This window comes from Brachypodium distachyon, chromosome 3, assembly GCF_000005505.3.
Source record: "Brachypodium distachyon strain Bd21 chromosome 3, Brachypodium_distachyon_v3.0, whole genome shotgun sequence".
In the NCBI taxonomy this organism is placed as follows: Eukaryota; Viridiplantae; Streptophyta; class Magnoliopsida; order Poales; family Poaceae; genus Brachypodium; species Brachypodium distachyon.
This window is the reverse complement of record NC_016133.3, coordinates 52,933,947-52,957,507: the sequence shown is the minus strand read 5'-3', so window position 1 is coordinate 52,957,507 and position 23,561 is coordinate 52,933,947. Positions and strand designations below refer to the sequence as shown.

The following is a 23,561-nucleotide window of genomic DNA, read 5'->3' as shown; positions in this document are numbered from 1 at the left end:
CTTCGTTGACACTTTGTCTCCTGACCGGAAATAGGATTTTTTTTCACATAAAAAGAAGGGAATAGGAATGTCGATTAGTTTACTATACTGTTAGTGCAGAAGGGCTGTGTCATACAAGCTGACAAAATGACACGCACCAGGACTATATTTTATTTGGAAGGAACAAAACTTTTTTTTTGGAAGGACGCATCAGGACTATATTTAAACTAAGAGCAAACCATCTTACTATATCAGGTGGTGGTCCATTTGGTCAAGAAAATATCACCCTGGGCATCTCTTCCGTGGGAACACATCCCATAATCCCATTGAACCCAAAGGTATCCTAAAGACACCAAAAGCGAATTCCATGTAGGCATTTTACATCAGAAAGCAGCAACAGGGAAGAACGACTCAGCAGCATAAGCTCTATTGCACTATACGGGCAGCAAGATTTAATTAGTTGGTCCTGGACAAGGCATGGGAAACTACGTACAGCAAAAACATTTCTGGCAGTCGAACCTGACTTGAAAAGTACTTAGTATTGAAGAACGGGAACGGATACGTTAATCTTCCTCTTCTTTTTGTCCAGAGGATCGCTGCGAGGCGCCTGCGCTACACTATGCTGCGGGGGCATGCAGGCAAGTAAACCTTTTCTCCGTGCGGATGGCATGCGATTAATTAAATGCGATGCATTCTTATCCAGGCAAGAACCCTTCACAACCTTCGATGCAGATGCAGCTTTAGGTTTCTTCACCTTTTTTTGATTTTTAACTATTGGCATCAGTTGATCATCCTCATCCTCTGTAAATGAGACATGCAGAAAGGTGAACCTTCTCGGTTTAAAATAAGGTACTCATGCATAAAAAAATGGACGACACTTTTTATAAAACGGAGGAAGAGCAGACTGAGAAATTAATTAGCTACTGCAACTGTCTGGTTTTAGTAATAGTATTGGAATCAAATTATCTAGGATTTGTGTATTAGTTATTAAATTGCAAAATACTATAACAAAGGACATAAATTGAGGATGCAACAAGTACTACACTACGGCAATTTACTTGTTTGCCAAATATAGAATGTATGTCCAAATGCAGTTGATAATAAATCCTTACCTAAGTCCTCAAAGTCAAACACACCAAGGACACCTTCGGAGGACAGTCGCTTGGGACGGGGAGGTGGAGTCGAGGGTCTCTCAGGATTCGTGACTTCAGTACCATTAGAGGAATACCTCATGACCACATCACTTTGGAGAGATGCTCTGCACGGACTGATTTCTTGTTTGCTCATGCTGTTGGAAGCATCAACTGCACATCTCTTAGTAGGCTCCTCGGGAAGGAAAGATGCTTTGCATGGGCTATTTTCATCTTTTTCAAACTTATCACCAGAACTAATGTTACTGGATGTTGAACAGTCCGCATCTATATCCTCCAAGACGGACACAGGAGACGCACCACTTGTAGTCTCGGTGTGCAGGGCCTCCTCTAGCAAACTTGAGAACCACGGAAATATGCCCTGCCTAACATAGAAGAGGATATATGCTTCCTGGTGTAGTGCGCTTGTCTCGGTTATGGAATCAACCTGCAACACAAGTGTGACTATTACAAGAGTGAAAAGATGAGTCATAAAAGCAAGATCAATTGACTTGTGGCACCTACTTGGGAGTCATTCATCAAGTGCCACGTGCTTGGTGAAGAACGAATGGCACACACATAATGGCCATAGTTAGGTAAGCCAGAATGCTCAACAACACCATAAAGATCATATTTCAGTTCTTCCTGCCCATGAAAGTACAAGCAAAACATCAAAACATGTCTTCGTGATAAGCTTACTAGCAGAGAATAGCACAAAAACTCACCTCACTGACTGGGTTGCTATGGAACGGCTTCAAATCAAGCTCAGATGGGTACGCCACATGTTTGTCAATCTTTTCAATGGAATGATCAAGTGTGGTGAAACGCTTGAGTTGAAACGCAATGACATCAGGTGTTTTGTCAAGCAAAAGCCGCTTGCCCTTACAAACTTGGACATTGCAACTTTCACAGGTGAGCTTGTTCTCAGCATCCCCGATCTCTTCCACCTTGGTAAATGATTCCAAAGCAGCAACAAGGTCATCAACCTGATCAATCTCCAAGCTGAGATCAAGGAAGGGCTCAGATGTCTCCGAGCAGTGACCACACTCACGGCATGTCAACTATATAAACAGAATAGCATTAGTTGCAGCACAAGTACAAAGAGGACAAAATAGCGATGAAAAGGTAAATACCTGGCTTTTTAGTTGGCCGCCAAACACCCGCTTGACAATACTTTCTTCATCAAAAGATGAGGGCTTCCCCTTTGACTTGGGATCAAGGGTGCACTTGTGCAAGTTATCCAGCAAACAACGTAGGAACTCATGTGCATCCTCTTGTTGTCCTGGTCTAAAATCTGAAGATAACTCTGGGAAATCAGGTCAAGGAATCCCATTGACAATTTGCAACAAGGCAAGATGGCAATACTTCAATGAATAGCGAGATGCAAGAATGTGATATAAAGTTAAGAGAAAGCGATATACGTTTAATTTGACAAGCAGAGAAAAGATGGCTTGCAAACTTCCGATTCTTGTTAGTGTTATTGCAAAATGGAAGTCCTGTGGCTGAGAAAATGAGCATGCATGCAGACAACACTAGTCTGAAACAAAATTTAATAGACAAAGCATAAAACTCAAAAGCAAAGGATACTCCTTAAGTTATCTTTGAACCTTGCTGGCATTAAAACAGATCCAGACCTTCGAATTGATTCTTCAATATGTTCTTTAAGGGCACAGAAAGAACAGAATCCATCTTCATCATCTGTACCGTAACAGACCAAATCATGTAAAGCAAAACAAAACAAAAATGATTTGGAAATTTTTAAATACGATAAAAGGTGATTGTCAGAAACTATCCATACATGAGCATGGAGTAGGGTGGTCAGTGCTTCGGAGCTTCTTAAATAGTGGCACAGTATGAGTGATGCACTGAAGAGTTGCATTTAGGAAGCATGTATTTCCCATATTCCGAAGACCAGCTCCCTGCAGATGAAGATCTTATAACAATGGATAAACACCAAAACATCACACTAGCATATAAAAAACTTAGTAACAATACATTACATACCACTCATTATATAAAAAAAATTACATACCACTGATTGGGGTCGCCTCAAGCGAGAGAAAGATAAGGAAAGTTGGTTACTTTCCTTGTCACAAGGTTCAATACCACTCTGCTAAACATAAGTGGTCAGTAAAATGGTCTGAAACAATGTTATTGGTCCAAAATCTCACACAATAAAATGTGATTAAGCTAATAAGTAAAGCCACTTACACAGGAGCTCCACTGCATGCTTTTGGGAAAGGACAGCGACTGCTGTGTAGTTTCCTCCCCTAATTTTTCTATTACATCCTGTAGGCGTACCAACAACAAAAATAGTGAATGTTAAACACCTAATAACTGTTATTCCTAGAAAATATTCTGTATTCCAGGCTCCAGCAAGCACATACAATTAGATCACATGTCCCAAAAGAAGTTAAGGACTTAAGATAGAAATGCAGATCAACAAGGTGAGAAACATACAATGGAACTGGGTTTCTCTGTGCCAAGGGGTTCTGGCTGCTGCTTTGTTTCCCCATCTAGTCCACCAGAGTCATCCTAAAGTAGCAGGCACAAAAAAGCAACACAAGATTAGAGAACTGACATAAGAAAGAATCCATCTAGGATATATTATACAAGTAATTCAGGACATCAAATATAACTAAACTGCATTTGAGTTGGCTGCAGGATAAGTGGTACTCCCTCTGTCCATATTAAGTAACAAAATATGACATGTATCTAGATGTTTTTTGTGTATAGATGCATCCATATTTGGTCAAATTTGAGTCACTTAATATGGGACGGATGGATACTTCATAACCTAAGCTTTAAATATTAAGGATTGGCAAACTACACAAAATTCAGGTGTGAAGAATTTAATTATGCTTGAATTTATGCCAGAAATCAGTTAATAGACTCTCAACTAGATGATTATTTAAGCTATTGTTATATATCCAAAGTAATAGATGGCGCAGGATGAGGAAAGATGTGAACTATAAAAATTCTCAGCTGGTTGAGTGTTAAGGCCATGAAGCATGGTGCAATGTTTTGGGGAAATAATTATAACAGCAAAGAGATGTATGTTATAGACTTGTAGTTCCCTGGAGATGATCACAGAAACAAACTGATGAGGCTCGCACTCCATACCATTAGTTGTTCAATTTCCTGTGGATGCTGTGCCACCTCATGTTCCTTGTGCATTGAAGGCAATGAAGGGGACTTGTTTAGTTCATCTAATATATCAGAGATGCTCTGAAAACAGCACATTAATAGACACCACTTAGCAAACCACCATCGCACATATCCAAACGGACTAATCAGGAGAATGAAGCTATTGAACAAAAGTTGGAGGCAAAGAGCACATACCTCAGCTTGGGGCTCCTTGCTTTCTGGAAAACAAGGTGCACTTGGCATGAAATCATCATCCATTAAATCTGACCCGCTCTATATCAAAGAAAAGGCAACACCATAAGAATTACGAGACACCAAAAACAAATAAGCACGCTAAATCAAGCTGACAGGGCTACTAGCTCACAGTTTGGCAAGGTTTTGTTGTTACAGGAGCACAGACCCCATCCCAAGAATTTGAATAGCTCTGTTAAGCACAAGCCAGGAACACCACATAATCAAGTTAAACTTGTGCACAGTAGCAAGTAGTAGAGTACTTTTGTACAAAATTGAATGGGCATAAGCGAAATTCAGTATCATACAAGAGTGCGAAGCGGTGGGCACATGGAGAAAAATGGTTGGTACTGCTCAGTTCTCTCACCCCCATTTTCTCCACAGATGTCCCCCTGACAAAACAATCATAACAGTTAGATATGTGGTTGCATGATAGTACAAAGTTACAAAACTATGCCTTCTTTGGAAGATACAACCATTTGACCATAGATAGCACGTAGAGGCAGATCGAAATTATCACCATTTCAATATGACCATTTGTTTAACTAAGGGCAGACTATGGCGTCAAAACAATTTAACCGAACAAAACGATCGTCACCAGGAATGCTTCCATCTAAATAGAGTAACAAGTGTAACAACTATCGCTGGCCAGTAATAATGGCGGCTTATAGCACAACCAAATCTGGATTCTCAGACACACACACACACATAATACGCACTGGTGGAGATTCGGGCAAAAACTACCGCAACGATCCAACAGAAAAAAACGATATAACACCTTAAAACACTAAACCTTCAAATAATCACCCACACAGAAAGTCAACCGCGCGCAATCCTGGGTAAGCAAAAAGTAAGGATCGCGTTCGTACCGCGCAGGCCAACTCTAATAACGAGACTCACCCAGGGAGTTCAGACCCAACAGTCAAACACCGAAACCAACAAACGGAGGCAGCGAACCTCACCTGAACGGGGGACGGCAGGCTGCATCTCACGGCGTCGTCCTGCTCCGCCATTGGTGGGGGGCAATCGCCGGCTAGGGTTTCGCAGGGGGGGGTAGGTGTTGGGTAGGTTGGTGCGGGCGAGGTAGACGAGAGCTGCGGGAATCGAGAGGCAGAGGTTGGTTGGAATTGGAGGGACTAAAATCGAGAGGTGCGGGGGATCAAAAAGGTGGGGGGCGATTTGTTCGGCGGCGAAGAGGAGGAGAGGAGGGAATTTTAATTTTTGGGGGTTTGAAACGGGGGCGGGCGCGTTGAACCGTCGCTTGCGGCGGGATAGGGGAAAATGGGGAACGGGCTGGGGCAGGTGGGAGCACCAAATCCAGGGCAGGGCGGGCGGCTGCCGACGTGGTGGGGGGGAAGCGTGTTTTGCCTCCCCGTTTTCGGTTTCCCGCTCCTTCAGCGAATGTGGAGCGATTTTTTGCCCGCGCATTTGCCCCCATGGTGTTTTTCTCCAAGAAAGCGGTCCCAGACTCCCAGTACGTGGATGGGTCACGCGATTGGTTCATTCGTGTGCGTGTAGGGCCCTTTTTTGGAGCATCCTGGGCCAGTTTTCTTGCCCAGTGAATTTTTTTTCCCAGACCACGATTGTGCGTAGGATTTTCATAATTGCTATAGTATTTAAAATTTTAGAATGTAAAAAGAAAAATACAGCCTAAAACCATATATTTGGGTTCAGTTGAGAATTGGACCAAACAGGAGGGAGCCAAAGAGACGAGTTTAGTTGTGTTTTGGTTCCAAGCCCAAGGCTATAGCACGGGTTGCCTTTGGCGTTGGTCCGCTCCTGGGCGCGGGGAGAGAACCTACGGCGTAGAGGGAAAGACATAAAGAAAGAGATAGACAATGAGAGGGACGGCAAAGGGAAAAAGAGACGGATAGGTGACACGCCGGCAGCGGAAAAATGGTCCGCTTAATTGAAAATGTTTCTTGCAACTTTTGCAACACGAAAATACTAGTCCTTCCGACGCATATTACTCGTACCAGATTTAGTACAAAGTTTAAGAATGGAGGGAGCAGATTAGATGAGTTTGTTTTAAGACCATTTGTTTTTCACACAGGCCAGAGCTCATATACTCCTACTATCTCTTTTTTAAAAATAACCTGTAACTTTATTCAAACTCCGTAATCGTTACAAGTACAATGTTTTGGATCATAGACCCAAGAAATCACAAAACAACTCCTATTATAAGTAAGAATTATAATGGAATCTCTTCAAGACATTTTCTCCATGATATCTATCTTTGCAACACGAAAATTTGTCGATGTTTCGGTAAATAAACTATAACTAGACTTGAACAACAATGCTGTCACTCATACCCCTAGACGAAGTTGACTACCTTCAAAGGTTTCAAAAAGCCCCTTGAGTCGCCATCCAAAGAGACGGAAAGCCATGAGCGTTGAACGTACTTGGTCCGGCGATGTTCTCCTAAAAGTATAGGTCATCAAACCATGAGTTTTTCATCAAAACATGAAAAAAATAATCCAAATCCACACAAGACCATACCCGAGAAAATCATCGTGACACACTGAAATAAACTCTTCAAATCCGTATGAACGGATCTGTGAGAACACAAACTCAAAATCCGCATGATCAGATGCACCGAACGTGAACGGTATCACGTTCTCCACCACAGCGTTGCCGATAAGTAACACACGACTCATAATAATAAGCACTTCTGGATGTGTATATCAGGACCCAATGTCCCCCCACCTCACAAAGCCAAAATGGCGGCAGAAAACGAGAGGAAGTTGCGGATTCCGGCGAAGATCTAACTCAAAAACCTAATTTCTCTTCCGCCGCCTCTTTCCTACGAAATTCAGCCACTCCCTTCCGCCTTTTCATTTCTTTTCCTTCGTGGGCCGCACCCCTCGCTACTTCCGGCCCATCTCTCTGCCGGCGCCACAGCTGGGCCAGCCCCCTCGCTCCGTCGCTCGTCTTCCTCCTCGCGCGAGTGCCGCCACCGCCGGTTGATCTCCCCTTCGATTCTCTCGCTCCCGACCGTTTCTCCCCCTCACCCCCACGAGCTCCCCAATTCGCAACTGAGGCAAAAATCAAGGTAGGGCGGCCGCCCTACCTTGCCCTACTGGGTCCTACGCCCGTGGGCCGTCTCAGATCCTCCGCTCGGCGCAGATCTGTACCCTGTCTCCGCCGTTCCGACTGAGACATGGGGCTCGACGCCTTCGCAGCGGCATGCTGTGCTATTCCAGTACTCGCATCCTTGCTCGCCGTACGCTTTGCCTATGTGCTTTGCCGCAGCGGCCTACCGCCAACGAGGCCTCGTGCCGCCGGCTTGCGGTGTCTCATCGTCCTCGGGTCCGGTGAGTACGTCTTGTCCGTCAAATAAAACTGATCGATTTTACTATGGAGAACAATATCCGAAAGGCATGCCTCGAGTTGCACTGAGACACCCATACTTACTACCTAGGTACAAATTGCGGGATTAACCACGATAGATGTTATTCTCTTACCCAAGGGCCAAGGCCACCATTTCTGCAGTCGTGCTGCGGCTGTTCTGCCTTCTCGGAACAAATTTCCAATGCTACTGCTATACTACACAGCTGCTACGTTTCTAAATATAAATTGTTCTACCTTTGTACTAAGTCAAACTTCTTAAAGTTTGATAAAACTTGTAGAAAAAAGTAGTACTAATGTTTACAATACGAAATAAGTATATGATGAAGATATATATATCATGACAGATTTAATGAAAATTAATTTGGAGTTTTAGATGCTGGTGGATTTTTCTATAAACTCGGTCAAACTTTAAGAAGTTTAACCTAGACAAAGCTAGAACATCTTATATTTAGGAAAGGGGGGAGTATCTTATTGCCCAATGGTATATGTTGCTCTATAAGCATCACTTGTGCTACCAAATTCGTTGCTTCAAAGGATATTTTTAGGCACAAATATCACAAACTTCACCCAGGATAAAACCACTCGGTATTATCCATGCCATGCTGGTCATTCACCGGACAGATCAAACCACCATATTTAGAACATGTGAAATTCAAATTCTGAGAGACTCGAGGTTGTTTGTCAGTCAGCTTATATATGGTATCAATTTAGACATGCAAAAATGTGCTCCTTGCGTAACTCTGATGAAATACAGCATCCAATCTGCTGTCAACTAACACTCGTCAGGATTTGGAGGTCACTTCTTTTAGCTTTTACCATAGAGTTGTAAGTACTCCCTCCGGCCGGAATTACTTGTCGAAATATTACATGTGTCTAGACGCTTTTTAAACATAGATACATCCATATTTGGGCAAATTTGAGACAAGTAATATGGATCGGAGGGAGTAGCAGTTTCTGTTATTAACATTGTATACTCATATAAGTTTAACCGGAAGTGTCAGTTAGCATATTCATTGAAAGTATTGCTATTTTACTCCGCACTTAGCCTTCCACACTCTTCAAAGCATTACGTTGTACTTTATGCAATATAAATCACCACAAAAGAAGTAGCATTATGTTCATGTGTATATTTTTGTGTTCCTTTTGCAGGAGGGCATACTGCAGAAATGATGAATATTATAACCGAGCTTCAGAAGGATAGGTTTACACCAAGGTACTATGTGGCTGCACTTACTGACAGCATGAGCCTTCAGAAGGCACAGGTCTATGAGAAGTCTCTGATTCAGGTGGGGGTCAATTTTCTTGCTACATTGAATTATCACTAGCACAACTCCTGTGCATTGCAAAAAACTCTGCATGTTTGAAATATAATCATTCCACCATTTTTGTCAAATTAAACCACCTTTTAGTCTCTTTCATTGCAAACATTTACGTCAAGTCCAATATGTGGTGGCAATGACGTTACCGATTGCAGCCACCAATTGACATCTTTATATTTGAATTATCAAATGCTAGACTTTTTGTAACTAGTTCCAATTTGGAGTACGACTCACTCTAATGATACATTTCAGGGTGAGGGAGAGAAGATTATCAAGAATGCGCAGTTCATGCAGATATACCGTAGTCGTGAAGTAGGTCAATCTTACATCACCTCCATTGCAACAACGTTGCTTGCTGTTCTCCATGCTCTGTGGCTAATAATAAGAATCAGACCACAAGTGGTGCGCACTACTCAAACTTGTTAACACCCACTATTGCTGCATGAGCGCAATTATAATAACTGCCTGCAATAACCCCTGCAGATATTTTGCAATGGTCCAGGGACGTGCATTCCTCTATGCGCATCAGCTTTCCTTCTGAAGGTAGCTGCACATCCCATGTTGTATGCGCTCATGGAAGAGTAATGCTTGATGCACTATAAACCTGTATTATCTTCTTGTTTATCGTGAACATAGACTAGGAGAGTAGGGGTCATTATTGCCATAATTCTATGTCTAAAAATTGTTGCCATAGACACAATAATCACACTGATTTTTGCCAGTACTTTCAATTTTCTATTGAGTTCTGGATTGCTCTATTCTTGCAGGTGCTTGGTTTGGGATGGTCCTCCATTTTCTACATTGAAAGTATTGCAAGAGTGAAGAAGCTTTCCTTGAGTGGTTTGTTGTTGTACAAGCTAAGGATATCAGATCAGTTCTTTGTGCAGTGGACCCAGCTGCAACAAAAATACCCTAGAGCACAATATGCCGGTCGTTTAATGTGAAGATTCACCTGTAGGTTATATTGGGACTACATCTTTTCGACTGAGATGTTTTTGAACATGCTGACTGTATCTGTACAACTAGACAAATATACATGTGTAGCAGAATGAGTGACACCCCCTGCAGTTGGCCGCACGCCTGTTTAACCGAATTGCAGTATCTTTTAGCTTTTTTGGCATAGGATTGCAAGTTGCAACTTTCATACATACTCAAAATTCTTACTTCAAACTCTGTGAGAGTGTCTATTGGTTCACTCAGATATACCCTGTTACCTGTACAGTCCAAGTGTAAACTAATTCAGTAAATTCCCGCCACAATATATCAGTAACTGTGTTGGCCACTTGGCCTTCGTTAAAATTGGAATTTTGCTTTACATCACGTGTTTCTTTCCTTCTCTGCAATCTTACCTGTTACGGTGTTATCCTTTTTTTTTCCAGGATGTTGTGTTACCAGACCTTAACTTTTGTAATAAAAAAAACACATCTAACTATTCAAAATCGGAAACCATTGTGGGTACAGTGCCTCGGATCATACACACAAGAAACTACAAAATAACCCTTATGATTAAGAATTACAATGAAATCTCTCGAAAACATATTCTCTATTGTATCAATCTTTCCAACACGAAATATTCTTCAAGCTTCAGCAAAAAGACTGGAGTGGCAACATCGCCATTCGTATCCCTGCACGAACTTGAGTACCTTAAGGTGCAGATCATCGAACCACAAGATCTTAATGAGACGCCAGAGAATGACTCCAAAGCCACAAAAGATTAGACTGACAAAAGCATCATGCCACGCTGACAAAGACTCATCAAGTCCATATGAACGGATCTATGAGAACACACACTCAAAATCCACATGATCGGACACATCGAATCCGTGGTGAGTGAAACTCTCTATCCCTATGGCATTGTCCAAAAAGGCACCACATCGCAGTAGAGGAAGAACCAGAGTACCTTTATTCTCGACGGCATCACACCCTCCGTCGTAGTCTTGCCGATGGAGATCACAAGACTCTAAAACTAAAAACTTCTCAAATCGTCTAGGAGGACCAGAGATACCCCCCACCTCGCAGCGCCAAGATGGCGACATGAGATAGTTGACTTGACAGAGGGTTCAATTTGAATAAACCTTGTTCGTAGAGTTTCTTTGGTTTATGGTGCTTACCTTTGGATCTTTGCTTTCCCTATTGTCAAATCAACATTCGGACATACTTAAGGCATAGATTGACTATTCCGGCAAGCTATCGGTGATAAATGTAAAATAATTCTAGTCCGATGAAGGAAGGACACATAATGTATTTAATCCGGAAATTATAAATTCAAAAGCAGATATGTCCAGGCCAGTGAGAAAAGGACACTAGATGTGTCTATTCCGGAAACTATAAATTCAAATGCTACAACGCGTTACCGAATTCAGCTTAATTCAGTCCCTGACTCGAAGTTCAGATTAAATTATAGTTCGCCATTGCTAAATCTCCATAAGGTAAGTAATTGGCCAAGTAATTTTACCCGCACTTGTTTTCTTGTTGGTCTTTATTTGGATTTTAGTTACTCTGTTTAATGTCATGAATGGGCGGGATTATCACATTTTCATGGACATCACCTATCACACACCACCTAATTTCGTGACTTAGACTGATATTGTTTAGCTTATTAGCTAGATAAATAACCAATAGAGAGAATGTTTCATCTCACCATTGTTCAACATGAGCTTTTGGTCGTTCAGGGCATATTATCTTTTGACTCGGAATCCGATAGACACATTATGCACTGCCAACATGTTTATTTGATATGTTCGAGAGATATTATAAACTGCATGTCGTGGATGTCCTTAAAAACAAAGGAGACTGTATCTCCAAGATTAGCAGGGACCAAAACTGTGTTTGCCATACTGTTGCAAACATGGGTAGAACTCAAAATTTGTCTTCATGCTAGATCGGCCACGGGCCAGATCAGATTGCTAATTTTGCAAGACGAGATTGTTGCCGCTCTTTTGATTAATATTGAAAAGTTGATTGATTTTTAGTTATACATCAGTTGCCGTGCTTGACCGTCGGATCTTAATCCGAAGATATCATGTCGAAGAGGAGAGAGTGAAGATGACCCTCAGATCTTCATCCAACAGGTATCACTCATCAATTTAGGGAGTAAAACGTTTTGCTTAAAACTCAGAAACTTAAAAATCGCCATACCCTTGTTAATTAATAAATAAAAATCACATATTCTTCTGGCGACGAAATCCCGATATAAAACCCCGTCCACTTGTTGACACCAACTATATCCTGCGAAAAGAGGTTGTCTAGTTGAAAATTTTCTGATTTGACCACACGACGAGAGTCGACCTTCCTCCCGCATAGGAAACGGATTCCTGTTGGACTGGTAGGTTAGTCAAGTTAGGCAAGTTTATGCTTGTGTCGGACGCTGCCAGTTTATGCTTGTGTCGGACACTGACTCGGACTCTTGTACGTGTGTGTGTGCCGTGCGCGAGTCTGTCCCTGACACCGTATATAAGCAAGGGCAGACCGTGAATTGTAACACCAAGACGAGAAAAACGAAAAGAACATTTCCGTGAGCGTGAGCGAGAACTTCCGGCGAGAGCCCAACGGACGAAGCTGATCTCAAGTTGCAGCAAAAACTCGATGCCGGCCGCGGACGCGCTCCCCGACGACGTCATCCTAGAGATCCTCGCGCGCGTGCCGGACGCGCCCTCGCTCCTCCGCTGCGCCGCCGTGTGCAGGTGTTGGCGCGCCCTCGTCGCCAACCCCTCGTTCCTCCGCCGCCGCTGGCCGGACTCCGCCTACTCCCTCCTCGGTTTTTTCGTCCCCAAGAAGCTGAACCGCGGAGATCACGAGGCGATCTCCTTCCTCCCGGGCCCAAGATCGGCCCTAGCGGACGGTAGCCGCTTGCTCAGCTCCTTTGTCCCCGACGCAGCCGGCCTCCCCGCCGCCTGCGTGTACCCGCTGACGTCGCACGACGGCCTCCTACTCCTGAGTTTGAGGCTCTTGAACCGCATCCATGCACCGAGGGTGCTGGCCGTGTGCAGTCTGCTCGCCGGCACATGCCACGTGCTGCCCCCGTTCGAATGGTACTTGTGCTGCGTAGGCCATGCCGTTCTTACCAGCGCGGACTTCCGGCAGCTCCCGCCATCGTCGTCGTCGTCGTCCTTCTTCAAAGTGCTTATGATCGTTCTTGGGAAGGACGGGACGGGCTACGACCTCCACACCTTCGTGTCTGGCCAGCCGAGCTGGAACGCGCCTACCAAGTGCTCAAGCAGGGTGCCGCCGGGGTTCGTCATGCACGGGGACGCCGTCGTGTGCCAGGGCGCAGCGTACTGGCTCTTCTGCGAGTCTTCCTGCTTCCACGTCCTTGCCGTCGACGCCGAGACCGGCCGCGTCTCCTCGACCAAGCTCACGAGCCCCGTGAGCCCTTGGCCTGATCACGCCGATCTCAACGTCCAGCGCGGCGGGTGCCGCCTTGCTACCACCACCGACGGGAAGCTCTTGTCGCTCTGCTTGTATGACGCAGGCCTCCAGCTGGTAGAGATTTGGACACGACCGGCAGCAGGCCATGGAGTACAAGACTGGCCGCGCACCGGGCTGATCGACCTAAAACCAATACTGGATCAGCAGCCCCAACAAGGTCGATCCGTTTGCTTGGGAGGGGGGTGCGGCAAGCTGCTTATCATGCTCGCCCACCGCCACGGCTACATTGCCAATCTACAGACTGGGACGATACAAGAGGTGGACGACAACCAGTCTTCTTCTCGCCCCGTCACTAGTACAGTCGTCTGCATGGAGATAGATTGGACCAAATTCTTCATGGCTCGCTTAGCATGACAGAGATTGTGTAGTTATGTTGCACACAACATTTGTTCGATATTGCTATTGATTTTTTTTTTGAATCTTCGATATTGCTATTGATGATCCCGTATGTGTCGACATTACAGAACTTGTATTGATAATGATAACTTGTCATTTATTTGATTTTTAGTTTTCCAAGAACCAGCTAGCAGCATTCCACATATCCAACCCATTTTGTTTATCTTATTAACGCGGCTTGAATTGGAATGTTTTATTCACTTTGTGAGTGGACCTGGTCGAAATGATTTATTTACAATACATTTCAACATCTTTATTTCGGTTCAGCTCAGCCTTGACAGGATCAGGAATACCTTGTTTTTCTTTTGGTACACTGAGAAATGAGGATCATGTTACTAGTCGTGCATTGCTGCGCGCGTTCACATAGCGTTAGTTCACAGAGTATTAGGCAAGGGCATTTTAGACATTTGGCATTATTAGTGAAAAAAAATACCGCGTTGGCCGCCTTCCTCCCTGACCTCGCCGGGCGCCACCCTCCTCCAAGGCCGTGCACCTGGCCTTCCTCAACGCCGGCCGCTGCCTCCTCCCAGCTTCCTCCTCCCAGGCCGCCCGCGTGCTCTCCTCCCTGTCTGCGCCGCCGCCCTCCTCCATGCCCTCACCGGCCGCAGGTTGACATGTTTTCTTTATTTTTCTCGATTATATCACTAGTTGGATTACGTTTTTGTCCCTTTATGATACTCCGTATAATCAAATTGGAGTACTGAGGAGTAGCAAGCAATCTGAGCCTTTAGATAGAAAGAAACGAACGGTCTAAATTAATTAGAGAGTATTATAGAAGAGCTCTAGTTTATACTCCCTCCGATTCTAAATTATTGTCTTGATTTTAGTTCAAATTTATCAATGCAGCTTCGTTGACCTAAGATAGTTCAATGTTATCATGATTTTGTTGATTTTGGTCTTTTCCGTGTCAATTTATCAACGAAGTTGCGGTGCTGCGCAGTGGCGGAGGCAACGGGGGCAGCAGGGGCCCTGGCCCCCCCTAAGACCCTGAAATTGCTTATGGGCTTTAGTAGTGTTTTGACGTTTTGTCCCCCCTTATAATTCTATTTTTCGCTCTGGCCCCCTTGTAGTTTTTTTTCTGCCTCTGCCCCTGGTGCGGCGGTTTCACAACTTGCAAGTGTATCCACGACCATGATACGTTCAACCATCTTAGGTCCGATTGTTTAAGTTGGGCAGATTTTGCGGATTTTCAGAAACTTTGAGATTAATCTAGTTAGTGCAAGCATAATGTCTTCGTCACCAAATACATAAAGGAACGTCAAGATACAGACGACACATATAGAGATATTGATTTCGAAAGACCACAATGAGTTTTTAGTTTTATCGACGATCTTCCAAGTTTATGTTCTTTTCAGTTGTAACTATTTATTTTATTTTTATAAATCAATAGTTGTGCAGGGTTAGCGCATAATCCATCACCCTGTAAAAGCTGTTATCAACTCCCTAAACGTGCATGTTTGCACATTGTTGTTAGTGACATGTTTATAAAATTGTAATAAATCTTCTTTTGCCAAAAAATAAAAATAATCAATAAAGTTGTTTAAAAAACAAAATATTTTCCATTAAAGGAACGGCCCATACTTCAAAGAAAAAAAATTAGCGAACGGGCCATCCTTAACTTCTGTTAAAAAACGAAAAGCCCAACCCACACACACGGAGGCAACGTCCGAACCGGGACCGAAAGGACAGGTGCCCGGGTCGGATCCACGTCACCACCTTCCCTCTGTTTATCCATCGCGGATTTTTTTTCCCTAAAATCACAGAGGAAAATAAAAAGGAGAGGAGAGGGGACAAGAACTCCCTCCGATCCCACAACCACCCCGGGCTCGCGATCCACCCTGCGATTCCTCCCCCCCCCCCGGGCGCCAGGCCGAATCCTGGAATCCCCAACGCGCGCAGCGAAACGAGAAGAAACAGGCAAGGGGAAGAGAGGCCGGGGGTGATGTATTGTTACGCTGCATGGACGGAGCAAGCGAGGAGTCTCTCCACAAGGTGCGCAGACCCCCCGCGATCCCTAGATGATCTCTGGTTGACCTTGCCCTCTCTAAGAAAGATCGAGTGTTACAGCTTTGGATCGAGTGCTTTAGCTTCGGGTAGTTCCGTTCATTGATCTGTAGCTCTAGTTCGAACACGTAGAATACGCTAGATTTTGTGGGTTAACGCCGATTCAAAGAGAAAGGATATTTTGCTCATTTGCTGCGAGTGGGTGGCCGTTCCTTCTTTTCTTGTATGAACTGACTAATCTCTGTGTACCTGGTCACATAAGGCGGATAGTGCTGAAATATTTCTTTCTCTTGTTGGGTATTATTGGTTTGCTTTGGCCTTGCTAGCAGAGAGCCTGTGGTGAATCGACAAACTCCAAGTAGCGTATGGGTGATGGCTTTCTGTTCATGTTTCTTCACGAAATTTGTGCAAGTGCTTGCTATTTTCATTGTTAACTAAATGCTGAAGACAAATGCAGCAGGACTCCCCTACTATCCATAGTGAAAAAAATTAAAATCCAGAAGGCCCAAATGAGCGCGACACCATTTCAGCCATTGATCACACCTACAATTTTGTTACATACCAAGCAATTACTACCTTGAGTATATACTATAGAGTTAGCTTGCAAGGCTGGTAAGTATTCCCCTTTTGCTAGGCGCGGTTAACGTGAGTTGGGTGGGCGTGTCAGTTCTGCTGTCTTGCTGAAACATGGTCTTTGATTGTAAGATCATCCTTTCTTACCTAAACTACCCCCAAGTTATGTCAGAAAGCTGATTGATGCATTGGCAGTGTTCATTTGCGTAGTTAGTTTGTGCACCTGAGTGCTTGAAGCAAAACCTTTATTGAATCCCAGAGAGTAGGTTTCTGGGCAAATCTATTGCTTCAGCTGAATATGTTATCAGTAACGACTGCTACCTACTATAGGAATTTACATCCAAATATTCAAACTTATATTGGTTCGGTAATTGTGATATGGACATTCCTTTGTCGATCAGTGCTGCTAACTGCTAAGCATTCTTTTCTTACAATTTATATGCGCTGTAGACTATCATATGGGTACTCCTAACATGCGCTATTTATCTACAAGTCATCTGTGCTGTTGTCCTGTGGACTATCGCAGCATTCATATTAGGGGAGTGGCCATAATCCATCTTATATAGTTTTACAGCGCTGCACTCACCTGTTTATTTTATACATTATATTCACTTGATAGAGTTCATCTGTGAAACAGGACTATTACAAAGTTCTGGAGGTCGATTATGATGCATCTGATGACACCATCAAATTGAGTTATAGAAGATTAGCTTTGGTAACCTTATGTTTAGTCCTTTTCTTTGAACCAACTATATATATATATTGTCTACTCAAAGAAAATTATACTATAAACTCACTGTAAATGTGTCTCATTTCCAGAAGTGGCATCCCGACAAGCATAAGGGCGAGGATGATGTCACAGCTAAATTTCAGGAGATCAATGAAGCTTATAAAGGTACTGTCCCAGGCTGTTATTTAGACAGTGATGATATTTTATCCCTCTTTACTGTCTAGTGATAAGAACTGATGGCCATTATACACATCTATTAAACTTCTACTACCTAATTTGCTATATTTTTTTATCACGTCTTTCCAGTTTTAAGTGATCCGATTACACGACTTGAATATGACTTCTCTGGCTGTTACGAGATCAATCAATACACTGCGCGTGTAAGAGCTTCTTTTAACTAGACACCGAGTATTTTATTCTATGTCTTTATGTTTAATTAAGTTACCCATTTTTTCCTTCTACTTTTAGGAGTACCTTTCAAGATTTAAGGGTATGATTCTTACCTGCAATGGTCTTGGAATAGACCGTTCCTCAAAATGGTAAAGACACTTGTGATGAGCTCTGATGCCTAATTGTTTTCTGTTGCTTGATCTGATCCATGCCTTGTTGGTTTGCTTACTATTGATAGCATGTATAATTTGGAGAGTTTTGTCCGTATCTGGTTGTTGATGTTATGTAATGTACGTATGTCCAGGGCCCAGCATTTGAGGGAATGGGAGCCCCACTGATCATTAGGTACAGCTTGTTTGTTCCAGAACATTTTCACTAGTATAGACGAAGCACATTGCACATATTTGTTCTTCTGTAACATTACTATGGGATATACATCTTTGCAATCTGCAACCATTATTCTTGCATTTCCAACCCGTTACTCTTGGTTGTTGACTAATTGGCTTGCCACAAGTACTGAAAAATGGTTCTTTCTTGGCACAAATTGTGGCTAAAAGAAGAGAAATATATTGCGTTCTTTCAACCAAATAGAACCCGCATCATGCAATCAAGTCCATGTATTTACTAGAACAACAGAAACAAAAGTCCTTGTGCCATCATAAAATTTGTGATGAAGAAACTAGGTACTTAGTAATAAATTGGTGTGTATACCATACATCTCTCCACGTTAGTCACCCACAAGGAAGGCATAGACGCAGGAAGCCAGGAATGGAAGCTAAGATTAGCAAAGTGCTGGTATGTCCATGATATGGATGGATCATATAGTCAAGGTTTGGTAACAGCATACGTAGTCACCCAATTGCAAGTCTAGGTATGGCATAGTAACTAAATCTATTCAACCAATTGTACACCATGCTGATACCAGATTTGAGTTACAATATTGAGCATTTTGTCGGAGAGCTTGTGTGTAGTTTGTGACTCAGTGGTAGTTACAGATTACAAAGGGCAATTCTGCTCCAATGTTATTTGTCCTGGAGTATAGGCAGTAAGAACTAGAAAGAAAAACATTGGTCTAGTTTTTCAACTGAAAGTAGAAGCACCGTAACCAGCTTTAGGACCATTGTTTGAACCCGAACCCAAACATCCTGTAACTAAATTATGACCATTCTTGGGTACATTTTTTCTGAGAGAGTAGTCTTTTGGTTGTTTCTGTAGGCCTTGTGCCAGTCTCAGTTCTTGAAACTCTCTTATATTCAATGAAGTGAGGCAAATCTTTTGCCTTTTTCTTCAAAACATAAAACAAAACATGCAGTGGGTCTTTTGAGACTCCACGTGTGCTCACCATCTCCAGTGCATTCACCTGTAAAGTAGCGGGCTCACAGCTTAGATGATCGCACACCGGTGTGCTGTACTTAGTACTGTTAACAAAAAAAAATGCTGTAAAACGTTTTCGTATAATCTGGATCTTTAGCTGGCCAGTGGTCTGTAGGGCCTCGATATCGAGTGGAAACGGATGGACGATACGATTGGACAGCGGCGTTGGCTTTTGACGTACCGCAGGCTTGATGAGCAAGGCAATATCATGTTAGTGTCAGAAGAAATTGTCCCTCCTTTTCTTTTTTCCTCCCCTAAGGTTGGACGAGTGGCAGGTAAAAATTGATTGCTCTGTTCAGGGACAAAAGCTGCATCGGTCCATTTTGCTGCTTTCATGGAGCGACCCGGGACCATACGACGGGCCGTGGTCAGCCATGGTCGCTCAATACGGTGGTCGTTGTTATGGGGACAACTTTCCTCAGCCGGCCGGGCAATCCTGGGCATTTCCAAGCTAGATTTACATCAGCGGAAGGAAACGATATCTGAACCACACAGGAACAAGGCTTGAACCTCGCCGGACTGTTCTGCACTTCTGCGTCAGCCGTTAGCTAAATTCTCTGTTCGTACCTGCTCAACATCCCGCTCTGCCGCTTCGAGATGACTAGGACGCGCCGCCTACCGCGGGGGGCGCTAGCATGTCGATCCAGAAGAGAATGCTCGCGTTGTTCTCGGACGCTTCCGGCGCTGTACCCTGTAGTTGACGAATGCGCTTCCCTCGATCACAGGCTTGTTACTGTTGGTGGTGATGAAGGGAGACATATATGCCTTTCGGAAGAACCTGCAATCTTCTCAGAAAGATTCCGCAGACAAAGCTTCAACTGTTGATTAATCATCACACCATCAGTGCAAATAGCGAGCCCGATTTAGACGGGGGCTAGAGGGAGCATCAACCGGTGAACCAGTATAGCTTGGCCTCGACGAAAGGGAGGGCACGCAGGCAAAAATCCTCAGCCGGAGACAGGTGCACACCAGGCCAAGGCTTCTTCCTTCTCATTGCAGCGTGGGCACTGCTTCATCAGGTCCCACATGTCGGCGAGCAAAGAACATCACGCGTAGTCCTAAGTCCTAACCTGCTCCACCCAAAGCAGCACTACACACAACCTATCCCCGCTCACCTAGTACTCATCCGTAAATTAGTTCCACGGATAAACCGAGCAATGAGCAATTAGCCTCTTTTTCTTTCAAGCTCATGCTAATTTTTCTGGGGACCATTTCAAGCTTAAGTGCTATCGACCTTCGCTGCAAAGCCATGAAGCCACTCGATGGGATTTCTACAATTCTCCCTTCGCTGCCATGATAACAAGCAAGCATGGAAGAAGAACATGCTTCAAACTACAGACTCAAACATGTACCAGAAAGTCGTGCAGATCAAACCGGGAGCTTAAAATGTCCAATTTGATGGTACAAACAGTAGAAACACACCACGAAGGGGCAAAGCAAAACGTGTGCAGAGCCCACCACCACCACCAAAGGTGTTTTGCTCGCGCATTACGCCCAGATCGCAGGCTTTGGAGTGTGATTTAGTTTAATCATCATAGCATTAGCACGCGAGTCAAAAAAAGCGAAAAAGAACAAGAGAAAATCCTCCCCTAATGCCCCATTTTAGTTAAACAATTTATACTTAGTCACCTCCTAAAGCAACCCACCCCCCACTACTGGTACTCGAGGAATCTCACCCCCGCTCCGGCATGCTCGCCGACGATCTCCGGTGCCTGAACGCCTTCATTGGGCTCGGGAAGTGCCAGCCGCCCCACCGTGCCTTCGCCGCCGCGGCTTTCGCTGCTACCGTCTTCGCCTCCACGGCCGTCGCGGACACAGAGCTCGACCTCGCCAGCCCCAGCTTCTCCTCCTCGTCCTCCTCCCCTTCCTTGGCCGCGGACTTCCAGAAGGGCGTCCACCCCCAAATCCTCGCCTTCCGCCTCCCGCCGACGCCGGATGCGGCGACGGAGGCCATCGCGGCGGAGGACGACGCAGCGACGGACCGCGACCGGGCCATTCGGTGCTCCCGCTCGATGAGGCTGTGGACCCGGCCGACGGTCTCGCCGGACGCAGCCGAGGACGAGGAGGAAGGGGAGCCGGCGCACGTGCAGGGGCAGGGGCGCACGCGCGCGCAGTTGGGGCAGAGGCGGAGCAGCCGGTCTCGGAGGCAGTACGGGCACACCCCGCCGCCGGATCTCGCCGCGGGGTGCTTCCGGCACCGCCACTCGTCGCCGACGCCGCCGACGGCCACCGCTGCCTTCTCCGCCTTCATCTCAGCCGCTCCGTGCGGTTGCTCTCTCTCTCTCTTTCTCTCTCTCTGAGTGATGGGAAGGATGCGTTACGAACTCACGCCGTCGCTGTAGAAAGGCAGAGGGTAGGGCGCGCCGGAGTGTACTAAAGGGGCTTTAACGGCGTGTGGTTTCGGGGGTAAGTAAAGAAGGCAGATAGTTTCATGGTTATCACGAGAGTGCCATTGGTACAGCTCCGCAGTGGTTTCTGCTGGATCTTCTGCGACAGATGAGCAACAGCTAAAAACCGCCCGAGGATTTCTCAAGTTTAGAATTAGATCGTCCAGAACGGCTAGACGCTGGAACCTCTTTCGTTTTCCGTAGCCGTTGGGTATATAGCTTGAATTCAGTTTTTCTATACGAGTAGCACAAATCTGGGGCCAGGCCACAGATATCTGTCCAGTACGCAACGGCAAGACACAGTTCGGAGCAACTATTTTTACGGGTTGCAGAAGATCCCGTTTGGGCTCGAAAGATAAGGCTGCCCCCGCACGTGCGGGCCGGGAATGAGCCGTGCCTGGGTCACTTTCCTGGGACCCACATGTCTGTTTCTGACGATGTGACCGAGACGGCTGTTCTTTTCTTTCCGTTTAATTATGCTGCCCGCGTGGACCGCAGATGGACGAGTGATCCATCCTCGCAGATCTGGCTCGTAGTCGTCGAAATCGTAGGTATCCGTGTCTATTTCAGACGCACGCTTCAGAGTATTTGCTCCTCCTGGTACGTGCGCCGTATAGTCCAGGGTTTGTGTTTGCACGTGTGGTTGACAAATTGTGTCGCATGTGTCTCCGGGGCACACAGCAGTCGCGCTGTCTCTTAAGTTGGGGCTTTGGGCGCCCGGTAGGTCAAAATATTAGGCCGGCGGCCATTTTGTTGCCAAGGGAGTAGTCCAAATTGCGATTTGACGGGGGGCAGTTGCGCCGTACAGGCTCAGGCTACTGCAGATTTGAGGCGATTCGTAAACGAAGGCCATGCGTTCGTTAATCAGTTACAGTATACAGTTCTCCGCTCATTGAAATGATACGTGCAGAACCTTCTTAGTTCTCATATCACCTCCAACCGCGTTCTTCGTTATTGGATCTTTGCCCCCGCCCATCCGATCGAATTGCGTTGAAAGAGACCGACCAATGTCAATCTCAATCATATTCCAGATCCGCGTCTACAGTCACCAAACGTGTCGGCAAGAAGGAGATCACACAATTTCCTAGACTTCCGAGATTCCCTGTGCATCTGTCTCGAAAGAGGTTTGTATAAACATCTCGACCCGGTCCAGTCCTACTATCCTGTCCCCTATACAGCTATACTAACACAGCATTTGCGGGGATGACATTACGAACTTTCGTAAGAAAAAAGGAAAAGACACAATGAACTTGAAATATTTAGCCCTACAATACTACTCGTCTGCTCCCTTGGTCACATACTAAGCAAGTGACCCAAATTTATCCAAATATGAATGTATTTATACCTAAAAAGCGTTTAGAAGATACATGTAACAGAAAGTCAATTGATATGCGACGGAGGGAGCAGTAAGTTCCGCTTAAATAAAATTGGTAGAAATAGTGGTGTGCCTGTCGATTTCCTTCTTCCTAGAGAAATCCTGGCCACGAACCAACAGATGTGGCAGGAAGTGCCAGCACGTAGCAGTAGCAAAACCCCGGCCCCTTTGCCCGAGCTGGCGCGCCGCGGCAGCAGCGGCACGAGCACGGCCCCCGTCCCCCCCGCCCCATCGGTAGGTATACGTGCGCGCGCGCGCGCCTGCACCGCACGGCACATGGCAGGCGGCCCCTGCTATATATATATCCAGTTGGCGAGACGGCGTAACGTCCAACTCCAAGCGCGCGGTCGGCGTCAAATATCCCCGGGACGGCGACGGGGGATCGCGGCTCGTCCAATTCCCGGTTCCCTTGGTGCCTGCGGCTGCTGCAGTTGCTGCTCGAGCGATGGATGTCGTGATCTCCCTGTCACGTTCCTGCGCCCGCGTAAAAAGCTAATGCTACTGCTGGTAGCTCGGATGGAGCAGGTTTGCTAGGTTAAATTTAGCCGGTTAACAAACCGTCCGCCGGGTGTCCTGCATGCACTGCTCGAGTAGGTGCCGATTGGACAACACCTGTCAGCGTTCGTAAAGGTAAGCTTTAGATCATGTTATCCGGAGAGCCCGACACGATCGGACGGCAGAAAGCATCGTGTCACGGGAAATCTGAAAGAGAAACTTGGTTTGTTGTTTCTGCCGTCGCCCGAGGCT

At 45.3% G+C, this 23,561-nt stretch overlaps 4 protein-coding genes across 6 annotated transcripts; 2 read left to right on the top strand and 2 right to left on the bottom strand.

Annotated features, from left to right (window-relative positions):
* Positions 1-200: 200 nt before the first annotated feature.
* LOC100831961 (ubiquitin carboxyl-terminal hydrolase 21) lies at positions 201-5,737 on the bottom strand. Of its 2 annotated transcripts, none has more exons than XM_010237538.3 (15): positions 5,450-5,737; positions 4,796-4,879; positions 4,621-4,680; positions 4,452-4,529; positions 4,233-4,337; positions 3,570-3,644; positions 3,321-3,398; positions 3,142-3,222; positions 2,908-3,028; positions 2,697-2,807; positions 2,243-2,415; positions 1,835-2,170; positions 1,635-1,754; positions 1,092-1,557; positions 201-780 (listed from the first exon to the last, which is right to left on the bottom strand). In XM_010237538.3, the coding sequence occupies exons 1-15, from the start codon at positions 5,498-5,500 to the stop codon at positions 515-517; spliced, it is 2,205 nt and encodes a 734-aa protein (XP_010235840.1). In that variant the 5' UTR covers positions 5,501-5,737; the 3' UTR covers positions 201-514. The 2 variants fall into 2 exon arrangements, with proteins under 2 accessions (XP_010235840.1, XP_010235841.1); XM_010237539.3 differs by having other exon boundaries at positions 3,142-3,219.
* Positions 5,738-7,350: 1,613 nt separating this feature from the next.
* LOC100833273 (UDP-N-acetylglucosamine transferase subunit ALG14 homolog) lies at positions 7,351-10,427 on the top strand. 2 transcript variants are annotated; one of them, XM_010237537.3, is made up of 5 exons: positions 7,351-7,801; positions 8,988-9,124; positions 9,410-9,559; positions 9,641-9,738; positions 9,925-10,427. In XM_010237537.3, the coding sequence occupies exons 1-5, from the start codon at positions 7,648-7,650 to the stop codon at positions 9,977-9,979; spliced, it is 594 nt and encodes a 197-aa protein (XP_010235839.1). In that variant the 5' UTR covers positions 7,351-7,647; the 3' UTR covers positions 9,980-10,427. The 2 variants fall into 2 exon arrangements, with proteins under 2 accessions (XP_010235839.1, XP_003570142.1); XM_003570094.4 differs by having other exon boundaries at positions 7,355-7,801; positions 9,641-9,700; positions 9,925-10,423.
* Positions 10,428-15,734: 5,307 nt separating this feature from the next.
* LOC100832961 (chaperone protein DnaJ) lies at positions 15,735-18,159 on the top strand. The gene is made up of 6 exons (XM_003570093.4): positions 15,735-15,973; positions 17,196-17,273; positions 17,378-17,453; positions 17,595-17,668; positions 17,757-17,827; positions 17,983-18,159. The coding sequence occupies exons 1-6, from the start codon at positions 15,941-15,943 to the stop codon at positions 18,014-18,016; spliced, it is 366 nt and encodes a 121-aa protein (XP_003570141.1). The 5' UTR covers positions 15,735-15,940; the 3' UTR covers positions 18,017-18,159.
* Positions 18,160-20,401: 2,242 nt separating this feature from the next.
* On the bottom strand, positions 20,402-21,427 carry LOC100832650. The gene has a single exon (XM_003570092.4). The coding sequence runs from the start codon at positions 21,301-21,303 to the stop codon at positions 20,725-20,727; it is 579 nt and encodes a 192-aa protein (XP_003570140.1). The 5' UTR covers positions 21,304-21,427; the 3' UTR covers positions 20,402-20,724.
* Between the last annotated feature and the right edge of the window lie 2,134 nt (positions 21,428-23,561).